The sequence below is a fragment of the Pseudorasbora parva genome, chromosome 7, assembly GCF_024679245.1.
Source record: "Pseudorasbora parva isolate DD20220531a chromosome 7, ASM2467924v1, whole genome shotgun sequence".
Classification (NCBI taxonomy): Eukaryota; Metazoa; Chordata; class Actinopteri; order Cypriniformes; family Gobionidae; genus Pseudorasbora; species Pseudorasbora parva.
In genome coordinates, this window is record NC_090178.1 from 28,118,720 (window position 1) to 28,146,714 (window position 27,995).

At 37.7% G+C, this 27,995-nt stretch overlaps 2 protein-coding genes across 5 annotated transcripts in view; both read right to left on the bottom strand.

Moving 5' to 3' along the window:
* Positions 1-4,054: 4,054 nt before the first annotated feature.
* clstn3 (calsyntenin 3) lies at positions 4,055-24,842 on the bottom strand. 2 transcript variants are annotated; one of them, XM_067448906.1, is made up of 20 exons: positions 24,554-24,842; positions 23,638-23,704; positions 21,695-21,751; positions 19,502-19,624; positions 18,343-18,553; positions 17,808-18,016; positions 15,629-15,778; positions 15,317-15,502; positions 14,709-14,996; positions 13,744-13,856; positions 13,433-13,592; positions 12,223-12,282; positions 11,885-12,033; positions 11,511-11,659; positions 9,339-9,565; positions 8,707-8,868; positions 7,154-7,299; positions 6,893-7,028; positions 6,431-6,615; positions 4,055-5,716 (listed from the first exon to the last, which is right to left on the bottom strand). In XM_067448906.1, exons 2-20 carry the CDS (start codon positions 23,702-23,704, stop codon positions 5,567-5,569), a joined length of 2,928 nt encoding a protein of 975 aa, XP_067305007.1. In that variant the 5' UTR covers positions 24,554-24,842; the 3' UTR covers positions 4,055-5,566. The 2 variants fall into 2 exon arrangements, with proteins under 2 accessions (XP_067305007.1, XP_067305008.1); XM_067448907.1 differs by lacking the exon at positions 21,695-21,751 and having other exon boundaries at positions 24,554-24,841.
* Positions 24,843-26,150: 1,308 nt separating this feature from the next.
* Positions 26,151-27,995, bottom strand: part of lpcat3 (lysophosphatidylcholine acyltransferase 3) — a 29,298-nt gene continuing 27,453 nt past the window's right edge. For all 3 annotated transcript variants that reach the window (XM_067448923.1, XM_067448924.1, XM_067448925.1), the window contains one exon: positions 26,151-26,868. The gene's annotated coding sequence lies outside the window, so the exon portion shown is untranslated. The remainder of the gene's footprint in view (positions 26,869-27,995) is intronic.

A 27,995-nucleotide genomic window follows, 5' to 3' on the forward strand; every position in this document is an offset into this window, starting at 1 on the left:
GATGGAGCGAGATTTACGTTCAAATTACGTAAAATTCCTAAAGTGACAGCGCATGCCTTGAGTGACAGGTTGATAACCTATTGTTAGGGAAGCGAGCTTTAAAGGATCATTCATAAAGTCATTTCTGTTGTGCAGTATTTTTTGAGCGCTGTAACTTTTAAAAATTAATATTCGTGTAATTTGACTTTTTTTAGGGGAGCACTGCTATAAACGGCTAGCTACCAGAATGGAAATATACACTGTTGAAGCCAGTAGGCTATTATTATTTTGTATTATACTATAATTATAATTAAGGTTTAATTATTAATACTTTATTAATTTATAGAACACAATGGCAAGATTATGAACATGTTGGCCAAAAAGTTAGTTGCAATTTTAATAATATTGTTCAGATTTCTGTGATATTAGATTTTTTTTTATCCATTTTTAATCCATTGCATTTGTACCGTTGTTTTCCCGCAAAACAATTGTCACTTAAAAAAAAAAAAAAAAAACTTTATTTATTTATTTATTTATTTATTTATTTATTTATTTATTTATTTATTTTAGTGCTTTAGTTATATTTATATACAGCTCTGGAAAATATTAAGAGACCACTTAACATGGATTTCTCAATTGTCAAGAGATGTATGTTGTATATGTCTCTGTATATATATGTGTGTGTGTGTGTGTGTGTGTGTGTGTGTGTGTGTGTGTGTGTGTGTGTGTGTGTGTGTGTGTGTGTGTGTGTGTGTGTGTGTGTGTGTGTGTGTGTGTGTGTGTGTGTGTGTGTGTGTGTGTGTGTGTGTGTGTGTGTGTGTGCGTGCGCGTGTGTGTGTGTGTGTGTGTGTGTGTGTGTGTGTGTGTGTGTGTGTGTGTGTACGAACATGCACACACACATACATACACTCACCTAAATGATTATTAGGAACATCATACTAATACTGTGTTTGACCTTCAGAACTGCCTTAATTCTATGTTGCATTGATTCAACAAGGTGATTAAAGCATTCTTTAGAAATGTCGGCCCATGTTGATAGGATAGCATCTTGCAGTTAAAAGAGATTTGACGGATGCACATCCAGAGCACGAAGCTGCCGTTCCACCACATCCCAAATATGCTCTATTGGGTTGAGATCTGGTGACTGTGGGGGCCATTTTAGTACAGTGAACTCATTGTCATGTTCAGGAAACCAGTTTGAAATGATTCAAGCTTTGTAACATGGTGCATAATCCTGCTGGAAGTAGCCATCAGAGGATGGGTACATGGTGGTCATAAAGGGATGGACATGGTCAAAAACAATACTCAGGTAGGCCGTGGCATTTAAATGATGCCCAATTGGCACTAAGGAGCCTAAACTGTGCCTAGAAAACATCCCCACACCATTACACCACCACCACCATCCTGATATATGATATTAACCTGACTTTTAATTAATTAATTGGTGTTAGAAATAGCTCATATGAAAAGCTAAAACCCTCCCAAATGATGTTTAATGCACTGAAATAAATCATTTTCACAGAAGAAATATTTATCATTTAATCAAGACAGAAAGGTCAAATTTTGGCAAGACAAAAGTTTTGTCGCCTATACAGAAATGTAACAAATTTACTGCAAATACAAAAATATGTCAGCAAATTAAGTTGTGGCGCTGTGAGATCCAAATTTAATATCTTGTATGACTTCCATGAGCTTGAAGGACTGCATCCATGCGGTTTGGCAAGGATTCATACAATTTATTGATGAAGTCATCAGGGATAGCTAAGAAAGCAGTCTTGCATGCCTCCCAGAGTTCATCAATATTCTTTGGTTTCGTCTTCCATGCGTCCTCTTTCATCCTACCCCACATATGCTCAATGATGTTCATGTCTGGTGACTGGGCTGGCCAATCCTGGAGCATCTTGATCTTCTTCGCCTTGAGGAACTTTGATGTGGAGATGGAAGTATGCGATGGAGCACCGTCCTGCTGCAGAATTTGGCCTCTTTTATGGTTGGGAATATAAGAGGTAGCTAAGATTTCTTGGTATTTAAGACTATTGATGTTGCCTTCCACCCTGCAGATCTCTCGCACACCCCCATACTGGATGTAACCCCAGACCATGATTTTTCCGCCACCAAACTTCCCTGTTTTCTGGGTGAATCTCGGATCCATTCGGGCACCAGTAGGTCTCCTGCAATATTTGCGGCGACTGTGGTGTAATTCAACTGAAGATTCATCTGAAAATCCCCCTTCTGCCACTTTTCAAGCGTCCATCCTTTTAGCAGGCCTGTGGGCCTTTTCAATTGTCTTTTGTTTAGTGCTGGCTTCTGGGCACTGATTCGACCATGGAGGCTATTTCGAGGCAGAATCCTACAAACTGTTCTGGTTGGCACAGGGACTTCAGGTGACCAGGTCTCGTGGAGCTCTGCTGCAGTGGAAAATGGGCTGGCCTTGGATTTTCGAGCCAACAAACGGTCCTCTCCAGCAGTTGTCTTGCGGGGTCTGCCTGACCTGGGCTTGTCAAAAACGTCTCCAGTCTCTTCAAATCTTTTTTTTAATCCTCTGTACTTGACGCTGAGACACATTGAAGGTGTCTGCCACATCAGCAGTGGATCTGGTCTTCAGCCTCTTGATAATCAAAACTTTAGTCTCAGGGTGAATCTTAGGCATGTTTGCAGAGGTCTAGTTGCAGTTGATGTGAAGGTCTAGTGTACTGGGGTTCTTTTTATACACACTTGAGACCTAATTGATCCAATATTAGTCACAGGGGAAGCTCATATGACAAGGTGACAACACTTATGTCTTTGCAAAAATTGACTCAATGGGCTTTACCAAGCTGTGAATATTAGAATACTTTTTGAAAGTTTAGTTTTTCACTGAAACATTATCACAAAAGCTGGTGGGATTAAAATGAGCCATTTCTTGTAAAAAATATCTTGATTAGAAATATATTTCAGCGGCACTTTAGGTCAATTTGTACACAAGCGACAAGACTTTTGTCAGGGACTGTAAATGTCTCAACCAAAATCAAGAATCACCAGACCAATCAACATTTTTCCAGTCTTCAACTGTCCAATTTTGGTGAGCTTGTGCAAATTGTAGCCTCTTTTTCCCATTTGTAGTGGAGATGAGTGGTACCCCGTGGGGTCTTCTGCTGTTGTAGCCCATCCACCTCAAGGTTGTGCGTGTTGTGGCTTCACAAATGCTTTGCTGCATACCTCAGTTGTAACGAGTGTTTATTTCAGTCAAAGTTGCTCTTCTGTCAGCTTGAATAGAACAGCTCTTCTATTCACCTCTGACCTCTAGCATCAACAAGGCATTTTTGCCCACAGGACTGCCGCATACTGGATGTTTTTCCCTTTTCACATCATTCTTTGTAAACCCTAGAAATGGTTGTGCCTTGTGCATGAAAATCCCAGTAACTGAGCAGATTGTGAAATACTCAGACCGGCCCGTCTGGCACCAACAACCATGCCGCGCTCAAAATTGCTTAAATCTCCTTTCTTTCCCATTCTAACATTCAGTTTGAAGTTCAGAAGATTGTCTTGACCAAGAACACACCCCTAAATGCATTGAAGCAACTGCCATGTGATTGGTTGATTAGATAATTGCATTAATGAGAAATTGAACAGGTGTTCCTAATAATCCTTTAGGTGAGCGTATTTTATTATATATATGTATAGCCTATATGATATATAAAATTATTAATCGATTTAACAAAATTCTACTATTATCAAATGTAATACTTATACATTTATTGTTAAGTATTTATTAATAAATTAATTTATTAACTTATTAAACTTATTATTTATTGTGGCCAATCAATATGATTCCTTAGCACCCATCCCCCTTACCCCATTTGTTATATTTATAAAGTGAATTAAACCATTTTTTTAGAAACCCTTACAAAAATCTGGTTTGTTTTTTCCTTAATATATATTTTTTTTCTTTCTGATTTGGATTTGATCTGGTTCTGTTGTTTTGAGCCTTTTGTGTCAGTTTCTTGTAGTAAACTGACTGTTTATGCCATTCTGTTTTATTCAACTATACCCTTTCAAGACTAACATGAAGAAAGAAAAAAAAACAGAGACCACCTTCTGACGTCATCCGTGTGTTTTTATTATGAATTTTTTTGAACAGATTATTTCTTCAGACGGTTATCAATAACAATCAATCCATATAATCCATGTCATTGTTTCTATAAGTATAGTTAATTGTCCCAATGGTAACCATTGTAATAATATAGCTTATTAATGCAAATTTATCCATTCTTAATATCACACTGCAAAAACAACAGGCCTTTATTTACTGACAGGTTTCCACTGTACACTAACACAGACAGAGAAATAGTCACGGGAAAAGAGAGGGAAGTGCGAGCTGGAAGGAGGAAGGGGTGGCACAGTTGTACATTCAGAAAACAAAAAAAAGCAGTGGCAGTATCTAAAGAGTGTCAGGAGAGAGAGAGAGAGAGAGAGAGAGAGAGAGAGAGAGAGAGAGAGAGAGAGAGAGAGAGAGAGAGAGAGAGAGAGAGAGAGAGAGAGAGAGAGAGAGAAGAGATAGGAGGAAAGTACAGGGGGAAAAAAGAGAGAGGGAGGATGATGGCAGAGTGAAAGTGTTCTAGGCATTACAATAATGTGCCTTTCTGTTTCACTGTGAATCAGGTATTAACAAGTTTTAAATTACACAATTGAACACACAAATAAATAGACATTCATCAAGCCAATCATTACCGCTCTTATTTCTAATACTATTGTTGTCATTTTCACTGTATATTACCAGTAGAGATATTAGAAAAAAATACCTAGCCTAGCCTATCTGAAAGTGCAAAAACTGAAAATGAACGCAAATAATGGAACAACAAAAAAACGTATAATAGTAGTAGTAGTCATTTGTATTTACATACATTTAAGTACAATCAAAATTGCCCAGGTTGAGCTAACATTCTGATACAGCAGAGGGCATTGCACTGTACTGTGATTTTCGTGAGGTTATGAGAAAAGGTGCACAAAAGAGTCGTGTGCGTGCGTGCGTGTGTATTGTGATGCTTAAAAGAAAGCACTTGCATACCTAGCTTCAGTCTATCACTATTACGAAACACCTTTACTGACTAGTCCTCTATATCTGTACATGTGAATTTGTTCAAGGAATGTATCAAGAGACAGATTGTGCAGAGGAAATACAGCTTCTGAAGTTGTTTTGTACTTAGTGTACAGGGCACTAGACACTATATTAGTTACAAAAGGCTGTAATTTGAAACATTCGGAGTCAATTAGTTAATATGAGTTGACAATAAGTGTTTTCATTATGTTTAATACAGTGTTGTGAGCACATCAATTGAAAAAGGTTGTACTATGAATGAACATATAATTGTGCCATTAATAAATATTGGGATCTGGGTTGAGAGTGGCGACGAGGAAATGCATTGTGCATTGTGGGAGCGTACATTCCAGAGAGAAGCATTGCATTCACAGAGGCTGAGAACCTATAATTGTGTCACAGGTGTTTTAGACACTTTTCATTATCTTTGATGATGCGTCTGTGTGTATGTTTATTCCTGTATTTTAAATGAGTGGGTGGAGTTTTAGAATGTGGCCATGGCTAATTGGCTCAGTAACGTCTGGGGGCGGAGTCTCTTCCCTCTTTCTTGATGATGATTCGTTGGTCATCACTGGTATCATCGGGCGAATCCACTACTTCTTCCTCATCATCACACTCTCCTTCAATATCTGTTGCAATACCCATGCGGTTCTCGTAGGACTAAGAGAGAGAATACAAAGAGAGAAGGGTCAGATACCATACACACACATCGTTAATAATGCTGATCAGAAAGAGTTTTATTATTAGAAATTAACAGTTTAATTCAGCAAGGATGGATCAAATTAATCAAAATTAACGGTAAGTATATATGTATAATGTTATATGTTATGTTATAAATATATATATATATAAATATATATATATATGTGTGTGTGTGTGTGTGTGTGTGTGTGTGTGTGTGTGTGTGTGTGTGTACGAACATGCACACACACATACATACACTCACCTAAATGATTATTAGGAACATCATACTAATACTGTGTTTGACCTTCAGAACTGCCTTAATTCTATGTGGCATTGATTCAACAAGGTGATTAAAGCAATATATAATAATATATATATGTGTGTTAAAAACAAAAGCTTTATATTCAAATAAATGCTGTTCTTTTTCATTTTCATGAAAGATTCCTGGAAAAAAAGAATCATATTTTCCACAAATATTAAGCAGCAAAGTTGTTTAAACATTGATAATAATAAAAAATGCTTCTTAAGCACGAAATCAGCATATTAGAATGAATTCTGAAGGATCACGTGACTCCATCACAGGAATAAATGACTTATTCAAATAAAAGATTTTTTTCAAAATAAAACAAAAAAAATGGCCAACCCCAAACTTTTGAACAATAGTACATGTATCTACTTTTGGATTCATACCTCCATTGGGTTCACAATGATGGTGAGGGCCGAATCATCCCATTGGTTACTGCCCTCTTTTCCGCCGACTCTTGCTCCTTCACCACGACGGTGGATCGAACGGATGCGGAAGACACCGAGAATTACCATGACAACCAAGAAACCCACACACACCATGATGATGACAGTTGCAGCTCCTGGAACAACTGTATGCATGAGGAGAAAGAGAGACATTGTGTTAATTCTTTATAGTTTATAATTTTTTAACGGTTATATCGTGAGGAACAAAACTGTCTTTTAAGATTAAAGATTTTATTATACTATTGCTGTATACTGTAAGTATCAGAAACTTCAAAACTCCGTAAGAGCTTAAATAAAACTTGAATAACATAACTAACCCTTTATTCACTAAACATTTTATTTTACCATTTTTATTTTTTAAGAGAAAAATAATATTTATGTTTGCATATTTCAGGCATGTACCTGAGTTGCGGTGTGGGTTGGGGAGTGTGTGTCCACTCAGTTCTCCAGTGTGATGGGATGGGTGGAGGAACTGCTGCTGAGACGCCAGCAGGTGAGACGGATGGTACAGACTGTCCAAAGAATGCAGGAAGTTCACCTGAGACAGTGAGATTGTGTGTTAATTACATATCAACCTTAAGAGTGTGAACTTTCAGTGGTGTTCTTTGTCAGGTCAGTGTGAAGGATGCATATCAGTGTTGTGTGTCTAGTTGTGTTCATTACCTCCAGCGTGAGCTCGTTGCTGGTGTACCGGCCGTTCATTTCTGAGCACGACAGACGGAACCTTCTTTCAAACCGAGCAGAACCCTTTGCTAAGCGATAGCGGATGGAGCGCAACACATCCTCATACACAGAGATAGACTCCGCTCCTGAAAGAGAGAAAAGGAAGGATTAAAGCATTTTCTCCTGTGAAATAAATAAGAATGAATTTATGTTTCTGCAAAAATAATGTTTCCAAAGAAATTCATATTCTTATTCAGCAAGAATGCATTAAATTGATCAAAAGTGACAGTAAAGCATTAAAACGGTAATAGCATTAAAATATTTATAATGTTACAAAAGATTTTTCAGTGTTGATCTTTTAAACTTTCTGTACATTAAAGAATCCTTAACATTTTTTATTCGTTTTTACAAAAGCAAATCAGCATATTACTGGGAATGTCCCCAAATACAAATCTTCTGGAAGGAGGATATACAATGTATGTCAGACATGTTTAACATTAGAATGTTTTTGAATGTAAAACATTGTATTTTTGGAATATATCCAATGGACTTCAAACATCAAACATCAAAAGAGATTAAACTCGTATTCTTTGGTCTCCTTCAAGCCAGAAGAGCTATTGCATTATGCTGGAAGAGTATGGATGCTCCATCCATGAAAATGTGGATAAAGGAGATATCAAACTGCATCGGACTGTAAAGGCTATATATATTGCTAAGGAATGAATATTCCTTAGAGGAAAGACTTTGATCAGCTATGGGAGCCATACATAATTATCATATAAAATGGAAATGAAAACCTTACCGGAAAACATTGTAAATGTGTAACAAATTAATCTAATTTATTTACTTATTTAATTGATTTACCTACTGTTATTTATTACATTCTTTTATTTTTTTAATTTACTTTAAAAAAAACTTTTTTAAGCAATTCTCTCTTTAAGTGTAAACTGAATGTGTATGTAAAGGGTGTATGCTTATGCATGTTCTGTGGTTATAAAACAAGAAAAGGACAATAAACATATTGAGAGAAAAAAATCTGCATATTAGAATGATTTCTGAAGAATCATGTGACTTAACATTGGAGTAATGATGCTGAAAATTCAGCTTTGCCATCACAGCAATAAATTATAAATTTCAAATATATTAAAATAGAAAAACAGTATTTTAAATTGCACCAATATTTCACAATATTACTGTTTCTACTGTATTTATGATCAAATTAATGTAGCCTTGGTGAGCATAAGAGATATTAAAAAGGCATTAACAAAAACATACTGACCCCAAACTTTTGAACGATAGTCTACATGATTTGCATTTACAGCCCTAAAAGTATTCACACATTAAAGTAACACCTAAACATGTATAAATTTTTTTTAAATTATTTAATAAAGTATTAAACCAAGTGACATATCTTGAAGAAGCACCAAAACTAGCACCATAGCACAACATTTTTTTTTTTTTAAACAATTTATATATATGTTTAAAAATGAAGACAAACTTTATTATAAGTGATGGTAATGTAAGCCGTTAAGTTAATGATAGTTTTTTTTTACCAGTGATGGCAATGTAGGCCGTTGTGTTAATGATGTCCAGCCCCCTCTCTCTTAATGCCTCCATGTCAACCAGAAGCTCCTCCCTTTCTGGGTTTAGCTCCTCCCCCAAGGGCTGGACTTCACATCCATCCAGAGTGTGAGCCACAGCATCTGACATCAGTGCTGATAAAGAGACAGAAAAAGACTGAATAACATCATTGGCCATTACACTGAAATGAGAGGAGAGCAAAGTTCTGTCTTCTGCATTGCACAAGCTTAAAGTTACAGATAACAGAAAGTGTATAGGTTAACCTGTAAGCAGATAAGCAATTCCACTCTTTGTTTTGCACACATTTTCTATAGACAGACAATGAGTGCATACTAACGTGCAAATATCTGATCATTGACCTTGACTTCTTTAATAGAAAGTCAACCTATGCTGCACCACCTGCAGACAAAACCAAGACTGCATATCTTTTGTCCTTAGTTATTTATCAAGACGAGCCTCTGGGCTATAACAGGGTCAGATGTGTAGATCCTTTTCCAGAAATAAATGAATAGAATCCATTTTGATAAAAAAAGCCCTTTTAGAGGTCATCCATCAAGCGGTGGGTTCATAGATTACTGTTTTAGGTGAGATGTTCAAAGCTTACCCCCTCCTTCCATGCCCTGAGCAGCTGTGTTCACAGCATGAGACAAGGAGCAGACGATACGGAGCTCAGGAAACAAGGGAACCCCTTGAGGCCCCTCAAATTCAGCGGCTGGTCTGGCCAGGTGGGGTCCCACCCCAGACAGAGAGATCTGTGGGGCGTCAGGCTGGAGCACGACCAGGTAACCTTCCAGCTGTCTGAGAGAGAGACAGCTCTCCTCACTGAAACACCTACAGAAGGGCAAAGAGAAATAGGATTTAAGCAGAAAATTCAGAAACTTGAGAATAAGGTATCTAAATATTTTGTGTAATTTTGCTGGAATGCTTTATGATAATGATGTGTTAAAAGTGAACACATTTAATAAAAGTTTAGGTTGACTTGTCTTCTATAATAATGTAATATTTTTATTTGGGGTCTTTTCTTAGAAATATATGATTGATCTACATCCCCATTCATAAGTTTGGGGTGGGGTGGATTATTTAATGTTTCTGAAAGTCTCTTATGGTCACTAGGGCTGCATTTATTTGATCCAAAATATGGAAAAATGTAATATTGTGAAATATGATTATAATTTAAAATAACTATTTTCTATTTTAATATATGTTAAAAATAATTTATTTCTATGATGGCAAAGCTGAATTTTCAGCATCATTACTAGTCTTCTGGGTCACATGATCCTTTAGAAACATTTACCCAATTTTATTTATCAGGAAAAAAATTTATCTTATAATATTTATTCAGTATATTATTAATGTGCCCCATTAGGGTTTATTTTGGAATATTCCCTTTCATGCCGTGTGTAATACAGTTGTTAGTGAACGTAAAGTCGAAAGTGCATGATAAAGTTATTGTCTCCAGAAAGAATAAATCGACTCTGAATTGCTTAAACAAGTTGTTTTTAATTTGAATCCCAATGTGTGACGGTTCTACGTCACTAGAAAATACCATACACGTGCATAATGCCAAATCCCAACTATGTTGTACATTGTCCGCCCTCAAACACGTTTGACACACGTACATTGTACATTGTCCACCCTCACAAAATGAGTCATTTTACTGACGATTGCTTCTGAAATCTCGGAGTTCAACAACAGATTTAGAGAGACTGAATCATGGGACAGGTCGTTTGAGAATCATTGAAAAATGTGGTGATGTGTAATGTATATTATTTAAAAATTAAACAGTTTTTTTCCTTTTGATGCATGTAATCCTGTTGTACGAGACCCCAAAACAAAATAGCATAATAGGGGCACTTTATTTGCTACTTGATTGTATGGCAATATTCACGCTACTGTAAGTAGAAACACGTGCCCATATGTTTATGTAAATATGTGCCAATTTATCTGTTCATAGTGAGCAGCTGTTTGCATTTATCTACGGCTGATCGTTAATGCTACAGCTGCTCACCACAACCCCTTGACTTGATATTTGTTAACAGTAAAGTAAAGCTCTAATTTACATGCTTGCCAAAAAAAAAAAAAACAGAGGGAGCTGTTGTCAACAAAAATGGTTTTAGTTAAATTACATTTTATAGATGTTCTTTATTTTGCACTTGATTGTTTCATCTCCTCTTTAATTTGCGTTGAGGAAAAGTCTTTTTTTGTTTTTTAATTTCAACTTAGGCAGTTGACACAAAAACGAGCCTACTGTTGGCAACTGCAGTAAATACAATTTCCTGACAAAATGGCAAATAATAATTCATTAGACTTTAGGGACCAGATTTACTAACAGCTTGTGTCAACGCAAACCCTCTTTGGCGTTAAAAAAACGACTGTCAGGAATTACTAAAGACACGCAGTGAAAAATGAGCTCTGAAAAGGCGTGGACAGTTATTTTTGCGGCTTACCTTATTGCATATGCATTTATCGGAGTTTCCCTTTCAGTTGCAAAATTGATGTGAGGAGATTGTTTAAATGAATCATGCAAGGTGATTTACTAAGGTTTGCGCTCGTCAATTTACTGGTATTTGTGCCATTATTTACCTCCCCAAAAAAGCAAGTCTTAAACCAGATGCTAATTTGCAATGCTCCTGGTATCTACTGATCACACACAGAAACTTCTACTCCCATCTGCGCTTTTTTGGAATTGCGCTCACATGCTAATTTTGCCCTGTTAAATCTGGCCCTAGATATGTTGGTTAATTTGAAATGCTGAAGAGAGTTTATTTTAGCATACCTGAGAGAGGTGGTGAGTTTAAGCGGACGGACACCAGGGGTGGCAAAACGTAGAGAGTTCCTGTATGTCACCTGCTGTACAGCACGGTTGAAACTTTCAATGTCGTCACCCTCTAACACCAGCACAGACTGGCTAGGGTTCACATGCACCTGAAGGGGGAAAAACATTTTATTAAAAAAATTGAGCTAGTTTAAATGTTATAGGAATGTTCCAAATGCAACTTAAGCTCTTTTGACAGATTACTACAGAAAATTATTTTGCATCTCAGTTAGACAAAAAATGAAGCAATACATTTATAACCTTTGGGAAGAAATCTGGGCTGTTATGGGTAAAAATGTTAAGTCATCAAACTTTAAGTTATAGTTTGAATGTACCTTCATGCCTGAGCCTAAAGTCTCAAGGTCTCCGAAATCAAGCCCCTCTCGACAGGCATAGAGGCACTCCACTACACTGTGTGGCTCCACATTTCCTGGACGTACTGTTACTCCTGACAAAAGCCCTTTGTAACCACTGACAAACTTCCCTGTGGACCAAAATGAAAAGATATGGTATTTATAAATATGAATTGATAGACTCTTTTAAGAACATTAAACAAATGCTGGCACTTAATTGAGAATCTCTATTGATCCCAGAAAGCTCATGAATAACACACATACTTGCACATCCTCGTCCACACACAAAAATAGGCAGGTTCTCCTGGTGTGCACCTCACCTGTGTCTTTAGTCTCTGGCATTGTGTTGTTCACAATGTCTTTCGGTTTCTCTTCTGGCTCTACAGAGAGGAATAAGGGAAAGAAAACAGATAAAAAGCTGTATTCATTCATTTGAGAAGAATAGTTCATCTAAAAATGGAAAGAACTGTCATTCTTCACTCATCTACATTCGTCATTTGAAACATACATTAACGATCAAAAGCCTTTTAAATGTATAAAAAAATTATTGTGATATATTTTGAAAATAACTATTTGCTATATTAATGCATTATAATTCATATGTAATGTTATAAACTGTATTTAAACCATATATGTAAATATATATACAAATTTATATAATAACTAATAAAAAGAAAATAGATTGCTACCATTCAAAATTTTGGCTTAGTAAGATTTTTTTTATTATTTTTGAAAGATGTCTCTTATGCTTATGCTTATTAAGGCTGCATTTATTTGATCAAAAATACATAGAAAACAGTAATATTGTGAAATATTATTACAATTTAAAATAACTGAATTTTCAGCATCATTACTCCAGTCTTCAGTGTCACATCATAATCTTTCAGAAATCATTCTATGATGACTTGATTTGATACATTTATGATTATTATCAATGTTTAAAACAGTTATGCTCCTTAATATTTTTGTGGAAACGGTATTGATTTAAAAAAAAAAAGATTATGATGAATAGAAAGGTCAAAAGAACATTTATTTGAAATATAATTTTTTGTAACATTATAAATATCTTTACTGACACTTTTGAGCAATTTATTGCATCCTTGCTGAATAATATGATTTCCTTTAAAAATAACTGAACTCAAATGGCTAAAATAAATAACAATACATGGTTTGAAATTACATGAGGGTAATTAAAATAATGTCATAAATGTCCTTATTAGTCAAACTATAACTTAACGCCTCAGCCCTGTGTCAAAACATTTTAAAAGGTTATTATCACAGACTAGGTGACCCAGTTAACAGAACAGCAGAAGATTGAAAGCTTGGGCATCTTTCTACCACACACACACACTAAATGAGTGCCACAGTGTGTAAGAACGGTTCTGTTTAGCTGAATAATATATGAGTCTATTAATAGCTAAAACACACAAAGTCTCAGAAAAGAACATGACTACAGATTTCTTTTCCACCAACTGCAGATATCTTCATACCAATTTAAGATTAATTACATATGACTAACTGTAAAATTACCCCAGCATGCTCCGATGACCAGCCGCTGGTGTGGTGCGGGGTTGGGGATAGCTCCGTTGTCATGGATGAGTGCAGGGTCAAAGGTCACGCCATCCACATAGAGCGTGACAGAGGGGAACTGCACACTAAGGGACAGGTGATGCCACTCACTGTCACACACCTATCAGAGACAGAAGTTCAGCAAAGTTTAAAACAAGGTGTACATTCACATACTTACACGTTGCAAAAACAAGATGTCTCTGTTAGTTGCTGTGACAGACTGTGCGTGACAGAATTCAAGTTACTGAGATTTGCTGTCACGGTTAGTTTACCTGTTCCAGTTTCCAAAGGAATTTGACGGGTCTTGCGGCGGACACATCCGGCCAATAAAAGAGAGAGAGGCGACAGCCATGTACCGATAAAGAGTAATGAGAATACAAGTCATCTGGAAACGAGAACATAACACTGTTTAGTAGAGCAGTTTAAATATGAGTTCTTAAGCACTGACTACTGACCAGGGATGTCAAAGGTACTGGTACTTCAATGCTAGATTTCATGGTTCATCTTGGTAATAATGTCCAAATATTAGATTTGTGCATTAGAAACTGCTGTTTAAATGCAGACAAATACATAGTTTTTTACATTTATAATTACTTAGAAGCAATGCTTATTTTATTTACGTTTTATATACGTTATTTGCGTTTATATTAAATACGTCAAGACTACACTCTATTGTTTTATTTTTGGAACAATTCATTTTAATATATTTTAATACCCTACCAATTAAACGTTTGGGGTCTGTCAGAATTGTTTTTTTATGTAAATGAATACCTCAATAATAATTTTGTAAGGATGCATAAAACTGATCAAAAGCAGTAAAGAAATGTATAATGTTACAAAAGATTTTTATTACAAATAAATTATGTTCTTTTAAAGTTTCTATTTATAAAAGAATCCTGAAAATTTGTATTGCACAAAAATATATAGTAGCCCAATTGTTTTTTAACATAACTTTTCAACATAATAAGAAATGTTTCTTAAGAACCAAATCAGCATAAGCATGATTTCTGAAGAATCATGTGACACTAAAGACTAGAGCTGAAAATCGTTTAAATTGTAATAAAATTTCACAGGTTTACTGCATTTTTGATCAAAAATCTGACCCCAACATTATGAACAGAATTGCAACTTTTTAAATATAAGAGTGTGATCAACAACATATTCTTTTTTTCTGTGGTATTGACTTACTGGCACTATTATCGACTACAGATATTTTGGCTAGCTAGCACAGACTGACCATTCTTTACAGTGCTGCAGACAATAGTCTCCTCCTCTTTACGGGTTCCCCTCGCCTGATTGACCGGTGGTTGAGCGCTGGCACCTCCTCTTCGCATCCACAGCTGCAGGGTGAAGTGGTCACCGGATACTGCTGAAGCAACTGAATCAGGTACTACAGCAACATGGGTGGAGCCATTGAAGGAGAAGACTAGGGATGAATCAGAGGATGGTAGAGTCGGCAGGGCGGCGGTCCAATTGGTTGCAGGGGACGGAGGTGGAAGGAGGTCGACTTCACCCCTCACGGCACCTGGAAATGTTAAAAGCCAATACATTATAGGAGTCAGCAAGAACTATGGAATTATTTAATTTGCATCGTGCTGTTAATCTGAGGAGAACGAAATGATGTGGGACATTTTCCCATCTGCTCTAAATGAGATAAACAGTTGGCCAAATTTGAAGGGACAGAGAGCACAACAGATAAACTCCAAGTCCTCAATTTTCTGTCCGCTAATCATGCATAATCCTAATGAACGAGAGTCTGCCATCATTAAATTCAAACTGTAGACAATTTATCAGAAAAATTTATTTTTTTTCCAGATCAAAAATTGACACCATTTACAAACGTACCACAGAGTCTGCGCACAGATCGATCGGAGTAGCTGTCCCTGTCACAGCCCTTCCCAATATGACCTGTCTGAAGCTCAACAGTAGCCTGGATGTTCCAGACGGTCTCCTCGCAGGTTTCCAAGTGTAGGTTCGGAAAGAGAGGGATACTGCCGGAACCAGGAGTATACTCAATGCGCTTTGTCCATCCTGTGATTCAAACACACACATATAAAATAATATAAAATAACATATACTGACATAACATTGTTGATTTTTCAATAATGTTGAATTTATAGCCACATTTTTATAATTAAATAAACAAATCATACTTACCGATCCAGCCTGGCTTGCAGGAAGGTTTGACTGTGACTATGACCTGAGCATCAGCCTGAGCTCGATTTTTTCCACAATCAAATGCTGTCACCCAGAAACTGTGGACACGCTGGCGTTTGGAGTCCAATGGCTCAGTGTTCTTTATGTTCCCTGGATTTGTAAGAGATAAAGAGAGGTTTATATATCTGGCTAGAAAGAAAAAATAAGCACAGACAACCTTTTGTGACTGATTGGAAATTATAAAAAACGATTATATAGTGCCAAGGACACTGAGCATATGAGTAAGAAAGAAAAAGCAACAAAAGCAGCTGAAAATGAGAGCAACTAAACAAAGCAATGAACGATGACAGCGACAGGTGAAGGCCAACATTGGACGAGAGAGAGAGAGAGAGAGAGAGAGAGAGAGAGAGAGAGAGAGAGAGAGAGAGAGAGAGAGAGAGAGAGAGAGAGAGAGAGAGAGAGAGAGAGAGAGAGAGAGAGAGAGAGAGAGAGAGAGAGAGAGAGAGAGAATAACTATATTGAAGTGGCACAAAAAATAAAAGGATATTCACACAGTGGTGTCTGGTACAGCCTGAATCTGACTGACCCAAATTACACAATCAAACCAAACCACACACACTACAGCAGAAAATTCTGCAAAGTCATTGCTAAAAGGAAGACTTCCTCCCTTTGTGCGCCTTCCTTTTTGTATCTCTCTCCCCTGTTTCGGTTTCGTTCCATTGGCCAGTTCTTTCTTCGTCAGCGTTTGTCATGTTGCAAAATGTCGGCTATTGATCACCTCCCCCTCAGTCTGTCAATGAGTGCTCTGATCTGCATTAAATGATCAGGAAGGGTGACTATCCCTCAGTCTCACTGCAGAAACTGGGATGTTCAGAAAACTTGAATATTACCCTAAAAATAACCTCATTTTTAGAATAAACAATTATTTGGAACAATTGTATAAAATAATGATGATTTTCATTATTATAATATAATATTTTACAATAATATTATATGGTGAATATAACACCAGTTTTAAGCAATTTTAACACTCTAAAAATAAAATAATAATAATAATCAAACAGTACCTCTCAAAGTATTAATATTGTCGCCTTAATAATTTTCAATAATTTTCACATTTATACGGGCACCTACACTATAATTATCTGAATTAAGGTACCGTTCACCCAAAAATGAAAATTATGTTATCATTTAGTCAAGGTGGACACAAAGGAAGATATTTTGTTGAATGCCTGTAACCAAGCCGACCACTGACTTTTACTGTATGGACGAAAAATACTTTTTGACTTTTTTTTTCTTTTATATTTTATGTTCCACAGATGAAAGTCAGTCTTACATGTTTGGAAGTACATAAAGACAAATCATTTTTACTAAAATATGTTGATATCTAGTAAAAAACAGCCTTCATCTACTACATACTTCAGAGAAAAGAATGTTCATTATGCATTTGAAAGATTTCATTTTTCAATTTTATTTTATAACTAGATTTAAATTGCCTCCAACCTTACAGCCTTGATTGAATCTTAATCTTTATGGAGCTACAGTGTAAACCTTTTTTTCATGTTAAGTATTAATCAACCTGGAGATTAAACAGATATTAATTTGAATTGAAAGACATCAAAACTTAAAACACCAAACTAAAATATTAAACAATATTCAATAAAAAAAAAATCTTATACATACATGTACATTAAAAGGTTTGTTCCAACAATGTATCTGTGTTTTATCAATGCTGGTAGTTCTGTCATGACAATTCTTTGAGAGAATAGTATGTAATAGAGATTGGCATGGCAATGGATAAGACAGTGTTAATGTATTTGATCTTGATGAAATAGATCTGCTACACTGCCGCTTCTGCTGCTGCAGAGCAAGCACCAACACATGCTACAGCCAATACATTCTCAGACATTGCTGTGAGCATGGAGACATGCTTCTGCTGCACATATAACATTCATGAAATGGTGGAGGTGGAGAGTTTCTGATTGTGCACTGTAGACTGCTAACAGCAACACTACCAGTATTTGAATGTTGAGCCGCAACTCATTGGCCGCTGATACCACAGCAACCAATCAGCTGCGCTATGTAAGACAATGATGTGATAATTACCAAATGAGTTAAGGACATATCAGCTTGGGCCATTTAGAGTTTCATGCCAAAACTAGGAATTTGTGGTTCTCACCATCGTTATCAATGGTGAAAGGGACATTGGGAGTGATGATGTCATAGAAGCAGATCTGGCTGTACTGAGGGGAGCAGTCGGCATCCACAGCTTCCACCCGCACAATACGATCAAACAGACGACCCTCAGGCACCGACGCCTCATACCGGCGCTCCACAAAGACAGGAGAGAATTCATTCACGTCATTTACACGGACGTGCACGGTGGCCCTTAGGGGGGAAAAAAGAATGCAATTTAGAATCCAAAATGCAAGAAGTCCCCTTTTATGAAAAGATGATTCATTCATCTATAATTACTTAATACTATTTATCAGTAATACAACTACACAGGTTAGATCATCTATATACAATATTGATTATACATGTCACTTAAGACCAGCGCATACACATTATAAGTTAACCCAGAGATCGGTATGACGCCGCCATAATGATCCACCATCCAGTACGTATTGGATCTGATCCAGCAACGTCATCGAATCTTGCAAAACCAAGATTCTTAGGGAAATTCTACCTGAATTGGAAAAAAAATATCTTACTTGTGGGATTTCTTGCTGTTGGTGCCGTCAGGGCCTTCACCGCAGTCGTACGCCTGGATGGTAAAGCTGTGCTCCTTCTGGCTTTCACAGTCCAGAGGCTCCTTGGACCGAACCAGACCTTCTCCAGTTGAGCGGTCCAACACCACAGCCTCAAACTGTGCCGAACCAGAACCACCTGGTCCATTATGTACCCTAAACCCACAGATCTCCCCTGAAAAGAGAAACAAATCTCTGCACTAATTACATTTGAATAAAATATATTTGTACATGACAACCCTTGTGCAAAATCCTTAATTTAAAGTGCCATTTACCACACAAGTGAAAAAAACATTAATGTGTGAAATGATGTGAAAAGGGCTGCTGAGTGTTCTTCTGTAAGTAAACACTTGTCTGCGTTCAGGAAGTGCTGTCACACATGACACGGCACTGTGAATGTTAGCTCAGTCTGCGGAGGGGGGAGGTCTGTCAGTCTTAATCCCTGTGTAATTCATGTAATTTGTGTAAACATAACATGCAATTACTTACTGCAGTACTGAACTAGCTGCTCCCCTTCAAAATAACCCTTACACCAAACCCTTATCTAGAGCCTGTCAACTGGAAATACACTAGTACCGGCTATAACTACCGACTGAAGGTGAAGGTGGTCACATTTATCGCCGTTCCGTGAATTTTCACAAGCGAAATTCGGGGATTTCAATGGGAATCCATGCGATCAAGAATTTCATGTGAGGATCAAAGATTTACCCAAGCCGATTTCGCAAGGGTTTCAAGTTTGTCATGCAGATTGGCTGTGATAACCAACAGAAAACTGCTTTGACAATAGGCAATGGACCTTTTTTGCCTGCAAAATCTTGCTAATGTGAATGCACTATACATGGAATAACAACCACAGCATGATTATAACACATAAAGGTGAAAATTGACAGTGCACTAGTTAGTTTAAATGCACAATACATTTTTCAAGTGAAATCCAGGCAATTCAATGGGAATCCACACAATTTGGAATCTGGAAGTAACTTCTGTGAGGACTGTTCTATTAATAGACAATACCTTTTTTGGACCTTTTTGCCCACTAAACCTTGTAAATCTAACTTTAAGAGAATTAATCATCATAGCATGACTATAAAAAGTTAAGGTGCAACATTATCAGGATCTTTACCTGCATAGTGCAGCGGTGCGTCTTTATCCAGGGCGAACAGAGGAGGGTTGAGGAGGACAGTGTTGTCGTTTTCCATGACAATTCCTTGGTACTCCGTCTCGATCCATGGCTTGTGTTTATTGGCTGAGAAAGAACAATCACAAAAGCAAGGGACAGGTGTGAGAGACACAGGAACAATCTGTGATTCAGAGCAAATAGCTTCTTCTTTTTTTTGACAATACTATTTATACCAAACCGCTATGAAGGTGAGTAAGCAGAGGTTCAAAGACAAACACAAGCCGTCCAAATCGAAGGAAAGTGCAACAAATAAAAAGTTGTGCTAAAATACATTAGTAGCAGATGGTGCAATGGTTCAGCCAGCTGTGTAACACTAGCACATTAAGTTACAAACATAACCATATGGGGATCCACCAAAACTGTGTGATGGGCACACACACACACTCAAAACACACACACAGTACGCTATGCCTCACTGCTCTGCAGAGTAATTAGGTGTAGAGATGTTTGGCCTGATCGCACACAGTGAGGTATATTGCGCCTATCACTCAAATGCAGACATATAGCTCTCAGTAAACGCTCAGAGAAAGACCGAACCATGCAAACCTACATCAAACTTCCTGAAAATGAGAAATCTTCAACAATAATGGTGACCCGCTTGCCTGGGGTCTTCCTGACTGGTGCTGCATTGCTATTGAAAATCTTACACTCATTATCATGAATTTCTACTTTTTATGCCTTGCAACTTAACATTTGGTTTTCTGTGATATATTTTTGAAGCCTAAAAGGCCAGACCCAAATCAAGTTGTTTGGTCTGGAAACTCACCATTGACAGGGCTCAATCTGAGGGGCGGGATAAACGGTTGCCTTTCAAACTCCCTTTACACGTAATTGGATAGCGCTACCACCAACCAGAGGACCGTGATGTAGAGCTAGTTGATAATTAAACTTTCGCTGTATCCGGTCAGCAAAACTCAGAAAACATCTTCCCTTCTTAAGAATGATTTCAGTGCCGTTCTTTGTTCTTTTCTCAGAGAAAAGCTTAACTTTAGTCGCGGTCAGAGCCAATTCAAAAGACCACTGTTCGCCAGCTTCTGTGTTTATAAGTAGCACATGGAACCTCTGCAACTCTGCCGCCATTATGTTAAGCCCCGCTCACCGACTCTATACACAATGTGATTGGCCTGACCAGAATTTGGTTTTTCCAGCTCACAAGTCTATGGAGAGTTGCTAGACGACACTCGCTGCAAATTAGATTTGTTGCTGCTAAGGTGCGTCTAAATTTCTAGGCTATTATTTTTGCATTGTGGTTGCAAATTCCACAACTTTGTCAATACGATAATGTTATCTAGCTTGCTAACACTGAGGAGGTTTTGACACATTTTTGAAAAATTAATTCTGTTAAAATACGGGTTAAAAAACTAATCATATTCGTTTTTATGGTATTTTTGCTCATATAAATGCAGCCTTGGTGAGCAACTGAGCATAAGAGACCTTTATCAAAAAGATTAAAAAAAGTATCTTACTGATCCCTAAATTTGAATGGTAGAGTATTAAATATAAGCTTATATACATAAAATACAACATATAAATGTCCCAAGTTTGCACTCATATATAATAAAATACACTCACATAAAGGATTATTAGGAACACCCAATTTCTCATTAATGCAATTATATAATCAACCAATCACATGGCAGTTGCTTCAATGCATTTAGGGGTCTGTTCTTGGTCAAGACAATCTTCTGACCTCCAAACTGAATGTCAGAAAGGGAAAGAAAGGAGATTTAAGCAATTTTGAGCGTGGCATGGTTGTTGGTGCCAGACAGGCCGGTCTGAGTATTTCACAATCTGCTCAGTTACTGGGATTTTCACGCACAAGGCACAACCATTTCTAGGGTTTACAAAGAATGATGTGAAAAGGGAAAAACATCCAGTATGCGGCAGTCCTGTGGGTGAAAATGCCTTGTTGATGCTTGAGGTCAGAGGAGAATGGGCCGACTGATTCAAGCTGATAGAAGAGCAACTTTGACTGAAATAACCACTCCTTAAAACCGAGGTATGCAGCAAAGCATTTGTGAAGCCACAACACGCACAACCTTGAGGTGTATGGGCTACAACAGCAGAAGACCTCACCGAGTACCACTCATCTCCACTACAAATAGGAAAAAGAGGCTAAAATTTGCACAAGCTCACCAAAATTGGACAGTTGAAGACTAGTAAAATGTTGCCTGGTCTGATGAGTCTCGATTTCTGTTGAGACATACAGATGGGAGAGTCAGAATTTGGCGTAAACAGAATGAGAACAGATCCATCATGCCTTGTTTCCACTGTGCAGGCTGGTGGTGGTGGTGTAATGGTGTGGGGATGTTTTCTAGGCACACTTTAGGCCCCTTAGTGCAAATTGGGCATTGTTTAAATGCCACGGCCTACCTGAGCATTGTTTCTGACCATGTCCATCCCTTTATGAACACCATCTACTTCCAGCAGGATAATGCACTATGTCACAAAGCTTGAATCATTTCAAACTGGTTTCCTGAACATGACAATGAGTTCACTGTACTAAAATGGCCCCCACAGTCACCAGATCTCAACCCAATGGAGCATCTTTGGGATGTGGTGGAACGGCAGCTTCGTGCCCTGGATGTGCATTCCTCAAATCTCTATCATCTGCAAGATGCTATCCTATCAATATGGGCCGACATTTCTAAAGAATGCTTTCAACACCTTGTTGAATCAATGCCATGTAGAATTAAGGAAGTTGTGAAGGTGAAATGGGTCAAACACAGTTTTAGTATGATGTTCCTAAAAATCCTATAGGTGGGTGTATAATCAGATAGTATAGAATATGTATATTTGGCGTGCTGCCTAAAAGGGAAGTCTTCCGAGCTCCCCGAACCCAGAGTATCTCCCCCACCACCACCAAATCTCTAGCTGGGATAGGAATAATCATAAGGAGGAGTTGGGGTAGAGAAAGGATGCTGGAAAAGTGTCGTAGAACAGAGGGAAGTCGGCTATATAATTATCTAAACGTTCTTTTGTCTCAAATCATTTTTTTAACAAAATCAATCACTCTTTTGCAGTTGTGCCAGTTAAAATGTTGGCAAGGCAAGTAAATATCATCACTATTTATTCTTATTGTTGAGCCATGCTTCATTAAAATGACTTTGGTCATATGAAATCATCCTAGTACTAGACAGTCCACTGACCAATAACCTAATGCACCAGTCTCGCATGTAGAGATTTTTTGTGTGGCTGCATGCTGACCACCTCGCTCATATAATTCAAGTCAGTCTGTTTTTTTTTGCCATTTCTCTCTCAACCTATCCCTCTCTCTCCCACCCACCCACGCCTGCATTCCTCCCTCTCATCCCTCACTCAGCCATATAACATTAATCTGAGCATCAGACCACTGGATTACTCCTCGGATTACAGACTGAGAGATGCTTTGCATCTCACTCCATTTATCACACGTGCCGCTTTCCCACTGACCAGAGTGTTTGGAATGACTCTGACAACAGCTGTGACGGAGGATAGATAGAAAGAGCTATGCATGTCTGTGATCACACATGGAGAAACATTAGCTGTAAATTAAGAAATATAGCATCTCCAGTTTCCCACATCTCTAAAAATAGCCGAGACGAGAATAGATAAGCTTTCACCCTTTTCTTCAAGGACAAGAGTCGACCTCTCACTCCCCCTCTCTTCCTCACAGAGATCCTACAATATATTTCTAAGCATGTTTATGTCCTCCTCCAAATTTTGCTCTCCCACTGGTTAGTCTATGTATCTATGTCAATAGCTTCCATATACTCACTCCTACCTTCCAGTGTGTCATTCCATGTTTTCTCATATCTCTTAACTTATTTCATCATGTTGTCTCTTGTCACCTTGAGATGCGGACTACCTTTTGTGATCTCTACAAAACCTACTGTTGTCATTCATACAGGAGGCATATATTTAATAACTGACATGATTTCACACTTTCCAGCTGTTACATACAGCACAATGACTCAAGCAGCTGCTTTCAATCAACTCTATCTGCCATAGCTGGAAACGAAAATGTTAATACACTCATTCGCACTTAATCATCAACACAATGCTCAATATTAACTATCAAAAGGATGGAGGAGACTGACCTTTGTTGCCATGGGCAACCGAAGTCAAGCAAAAGAGGAGAAAGGAGAGAAAACTCATTCTGGCCATCTGAGGGAGGAAGGAGGGGAAGGACAGAGGGAAATAACATGCATTAACCTGATATGAAGCAGTTTAAGATAGAGGACAGAGGAGAAACAGATAAGCGCAAAAGACAGAGACTGAGAGACAGCCATATCTACTTGCTTGCATTTCTTTAAAAGTAAAAATAAAGACGAATACTACGCTAGGTAAATATGAATATGATATGTAACACCCTTGACATCATCTTTGTGGCCTAGTAGTCTATGGCCGAGTAGTTCTGGCTTACATCTGATATAGCCTACATTATGTCAATATATTTAGTCCATTTTACTAGTGAAAATGAACACTCAACAAAAGCTTTATATTAAGCGATTTGAGTGCGTGAAATTTAGAAGTCTGCGCATCCTCATTTACACGCGCATGCAGGTGTATCCTTGTGAATGTGCGCCCGCACGCGGATATCACATAGGCAGGTTTGTTAACAGAATATCAAACGTGATTCATTACGCATGTCCTTGAATAACATCTGATTTGAAAGATGTGTCATTAAAATACATCAATATTCTTTTTTTTTTTTTTTTTAAATAAATGAAGATGCCAACTTGAATGACGGACGGAGACGTGATAACCTACTGTTTCAAACGCGTTATTGAAATGACCGGAATTAAACGTGTTACAGCTCACTCATAAATCTAACATATATGCGACAAACATGAATCGATTTTTTTAAGCCTGTAAACGAATTCAAACGACCTGAAATCACCATAGCATAACATATTTACGTAAAGAGAGCAGTTTAGATGGTATTTACCCCTGTCATAAGCGCACGAATAGAATTAGAATGATTATTTTCGGATTAAATATAGGCAACGTTACCGTGAGGTGTGAGATGGTACCCTGCTCAGTCTCCTCTAAGCATCCGTCACACACTCACACCTATGACAGCCTGATGCCCGCCGACACACGAGCTCACCGAACGCAATGGGTGGAGTGATGGGGCCTCCGATGCCTCACGAAATTATTTGAACTGTGAAAAGAAGCCAAACTGGAATTTGAAGATTAGATATCAATGCCCCCGTTTTCGGTGGAAGCCGTGAGAAAAAAAGACGGCGTTATATCTCCTCCCTCTCGCAGTTTCTTAACCCGCCCACACTGCGTCTCTCGCTCTCAGGACTCACCCCCGGTAAGCGAATTTACAAATCCTACTGCGACGAAGGCTTGCTTCTTAATATTCATAGTCCAACCTGCCGCCATTGGAAGGTAAGAACGTACCTAATTAATATTCATTAGACAGGCCGTGTTCATTGGAGGAAAATAGGGTAATGTTATAGCGAAGTACTTAATATGCATAAACTAAACCGTTGCTATAGGAAGTTTCCAAACAAAATTAACATAAACTATTTAATATTAATAAGCCAAGCTTTGTAAATAGTAGGAAACAAAATTTTTCATCCCGTTTAGCAGTCCCCAAGTCAGCCCGATGGCTGGCTGTGTGATACAACTGGCTGGGCTCGTGCATAGCCTACTATTACTCATCCTCAAACCACACATTTATTCCCACTTCGAGTCTATGATGAAGGACATTTGTGAATGCGTTTGAACCCCCCGCTATCACAATCTGTGCATCAGCTCAAGGGCCCAGACTGCAAGATGACGTCATACCGGCTCCGACAGCAGACAGATATAAAACCCTGACACCACAACTCAAAGATACCACAACACAGTGGAGCAGATTTAGTTAAAATCCAGCATTTTTTAATGAATATTACAAAAACGTCTTTATTTAAAAGTAATTATAGTTTTTTTCCTCTGTTTTTTTTTTCTCGTTTTGTTTTTTTACATTTGGTAGCAGTAAGGCAGTAGTAGTTGTTTCCCAAAAACAATTTTTACATCATTAAAATTTGCAACCACATGTATAAATATTATAAAACAATTCCGTTGCTACAGTGAGCATCTGTTCCCTCGGATTGAATCTGGGTGCAGGCTTTAAAAATCAGTCCTCACTGAAGAGTGATGCACATTTGTGCCAAGGGTCTTCATATGTCATGTCATACAGAACAGAAATGAAGGCAAATATGCATAGAAATTACTGAGAGCAGATCGCAAAGAAAAAAAGATCCTGATGTACGATGAGAAATGTTCAGAATGAAAGAATGGTGAACGTTTAAGTAACAAAAAACTTCACTGTGCAATGACACAAAGTGGCATTTTTAAGGACTGTACACAAATTTTTGTTGTTAATGTGCACAGTTTAGTTAATTGCTCACTAAAATGCTTATAATTTAAATATATAACACTCTGCTCTTAATAATATAGACACATTTACCCTCATATATATGATTCCAGTGAGTAGTGTTTATATGTTTTGCTTGTGCTCATACACTGGACAAAAAGATTTGCTGGAGAAAATGGAGTAAACACGAAAAGGTCAGATGGATAGACAGACAGTGTTAAATGGAGTGAGAGGATGAGGTAACAAAGTAATGAGCCTTTTAATGAAAGTGTGTCAAATGCCCACCCTCATAAAAAAAGCAGTTACCAAAAAAATCCTTCAAAAAAGAATAAACAAAAGAAGAGAATGTCCCCCATCAGATGTCTGATCACAAGACAAAAAAAATGGTTATAAACATGAAAAACATTCATTTATAATGCCAGGCGATGGGAGTTCAGTCATTGTTCACTCTTATGTTTGTTTCACATTTCAGTGTCTTTTTTCCAATCTAAAAAGGTACATAAGTCGAAAGCTGCAATCAAAGGAAAATAAAAAAAACTTCTCATTTGTTTCCATCTTTCAAATACATACTCTACATTCCCTCTAAAAGTGCACACATGACCTCAGCGGCAGCAAAAGCCAGGTCTCTGATTAGTAATGATCTCGTTTCCTGTGAGTAATGAGTGCAATGGTATGAGCAGAAACAGTATAATTATTTTTCAGCCACCAAACATCAGTAAATCTTATTTAACAAATATTGAACCTCAGAAATACTTGCATTTCTGCAACTTCTTAACCCTTTTCATTATAGTCCACCACAACTTCAAAAGAATGAGAAAACTTACAAACATTTGTACACATACATCAGTGCTGTATGTAAATAGTAATATATTACTAAAGGCCTTAAAATTTGTCCTCTTCAGGTGCTCTTTAAAAGTCACAGTTCACTTCAGTCAAACTTAGATGGCCGCAAACAAACCTGTGAAAGATAAATGGGGGGGGGGGGATGATTATCATTTTACTTTTCACAAAGCCTCATTATGATCAGAAACAAAACACCTGGATGACGGGGGAAAAAACTTCTTCAATGGAAAAGATGTGGTGCAACAAATAAACAGAAATTTTAAGAAGACCTGGATGAATGAAACATTGCCGCAACGCCCGTGAAAAGCTTGGGAAGAGAGAGATGACACATCTTTCCCAATGGTATTAAAGGCTTATGGTCACACTGAACCTAACTGAATCATCAGTCATGATCTAATGAAGTATGATTATGCTGCTTATAAGTCCCCCAGGGAAGATCCTACGTACATGTTTCGGAAGCCGTAATTAAAGGGATAGTTCACTTTGAAATTAAATTTTGATATGTTTTAGCTTACCTCATGGGCATCCGAGATGTAGGAGTATTTGTTTCCCCAGTAGTTTAAATTTTTATCATTTTAGGTCAAACCGTTCTTGTCTGTGCCTCACATAATGCAGGTCTATGGTCACCACCTCAAAGAGCATACACAGAGAAGTCCAAATTAAACAATCCCCCATCGTAAGTACAAACTGATGGCCTAAGACACGAAACAAGAGGTTTGTGTGAGAAAACGAACAGTATTTATATCGTTTTTACCTCTTGTACACCACAACGTCCGACTGATCCGAGGGCGTGCGTGCGTGTTTCCTGTTGTGACATTCACACGTTCTGGCTTTATTCTGCGCAAGCGATATATTACAGACAACATTGAATTTTTTTTTACAACCATACTTATTTGAACCAGAATACACTGATCAAGAATGTGATACCACTTCCGGTGCTTTCCGCGCTTGCGCAGAATAAAGCCAGAACGTGTGAATGTCACAACAGGAAACACGCATGCGTGCCCTCGGATCAGTCGGACGTAGTGGTGTACAAGAGGTAAAAACGATATAAATACTGTTCGTTTTCTCACACAAACCACTCGTTTCGTGTCTTAGGCCATCAGTGTGTACTTACGATGGGGGATTGTTTAATTTGGACTTCTCTGTGTATGCTCTTTGAGGTGGTGACCATATACCTGCATTATGTGAGGCACAGACAAGAACAGTTTGACCAAAAATGATCAAAATTGAAACTACTGG

Coding starts and splice junctions, on each gene's coding strand:
- clstn3 (XM_067448906.1), bottom strand. CDS start 23,704: ATGGCCAGAATGAGTTTTCTCTCCTTTCTCCTCTTTTGCTTGACTTCG. Junction 13,593..13,743: donor TCCTTTGGAAACTGGAACAG/GTAAACTAACCG, acceptor TGTCTCTGATAG/GTGTGTGACAGTGAGTGGCA. Junction 8,869..9,338: donor TCAGGGCATGGAAGGAGGGG/GTAAGCTTTGAA, acceptor TCTCTTTATCAG/CACTGATGTCAGATGCTGTG.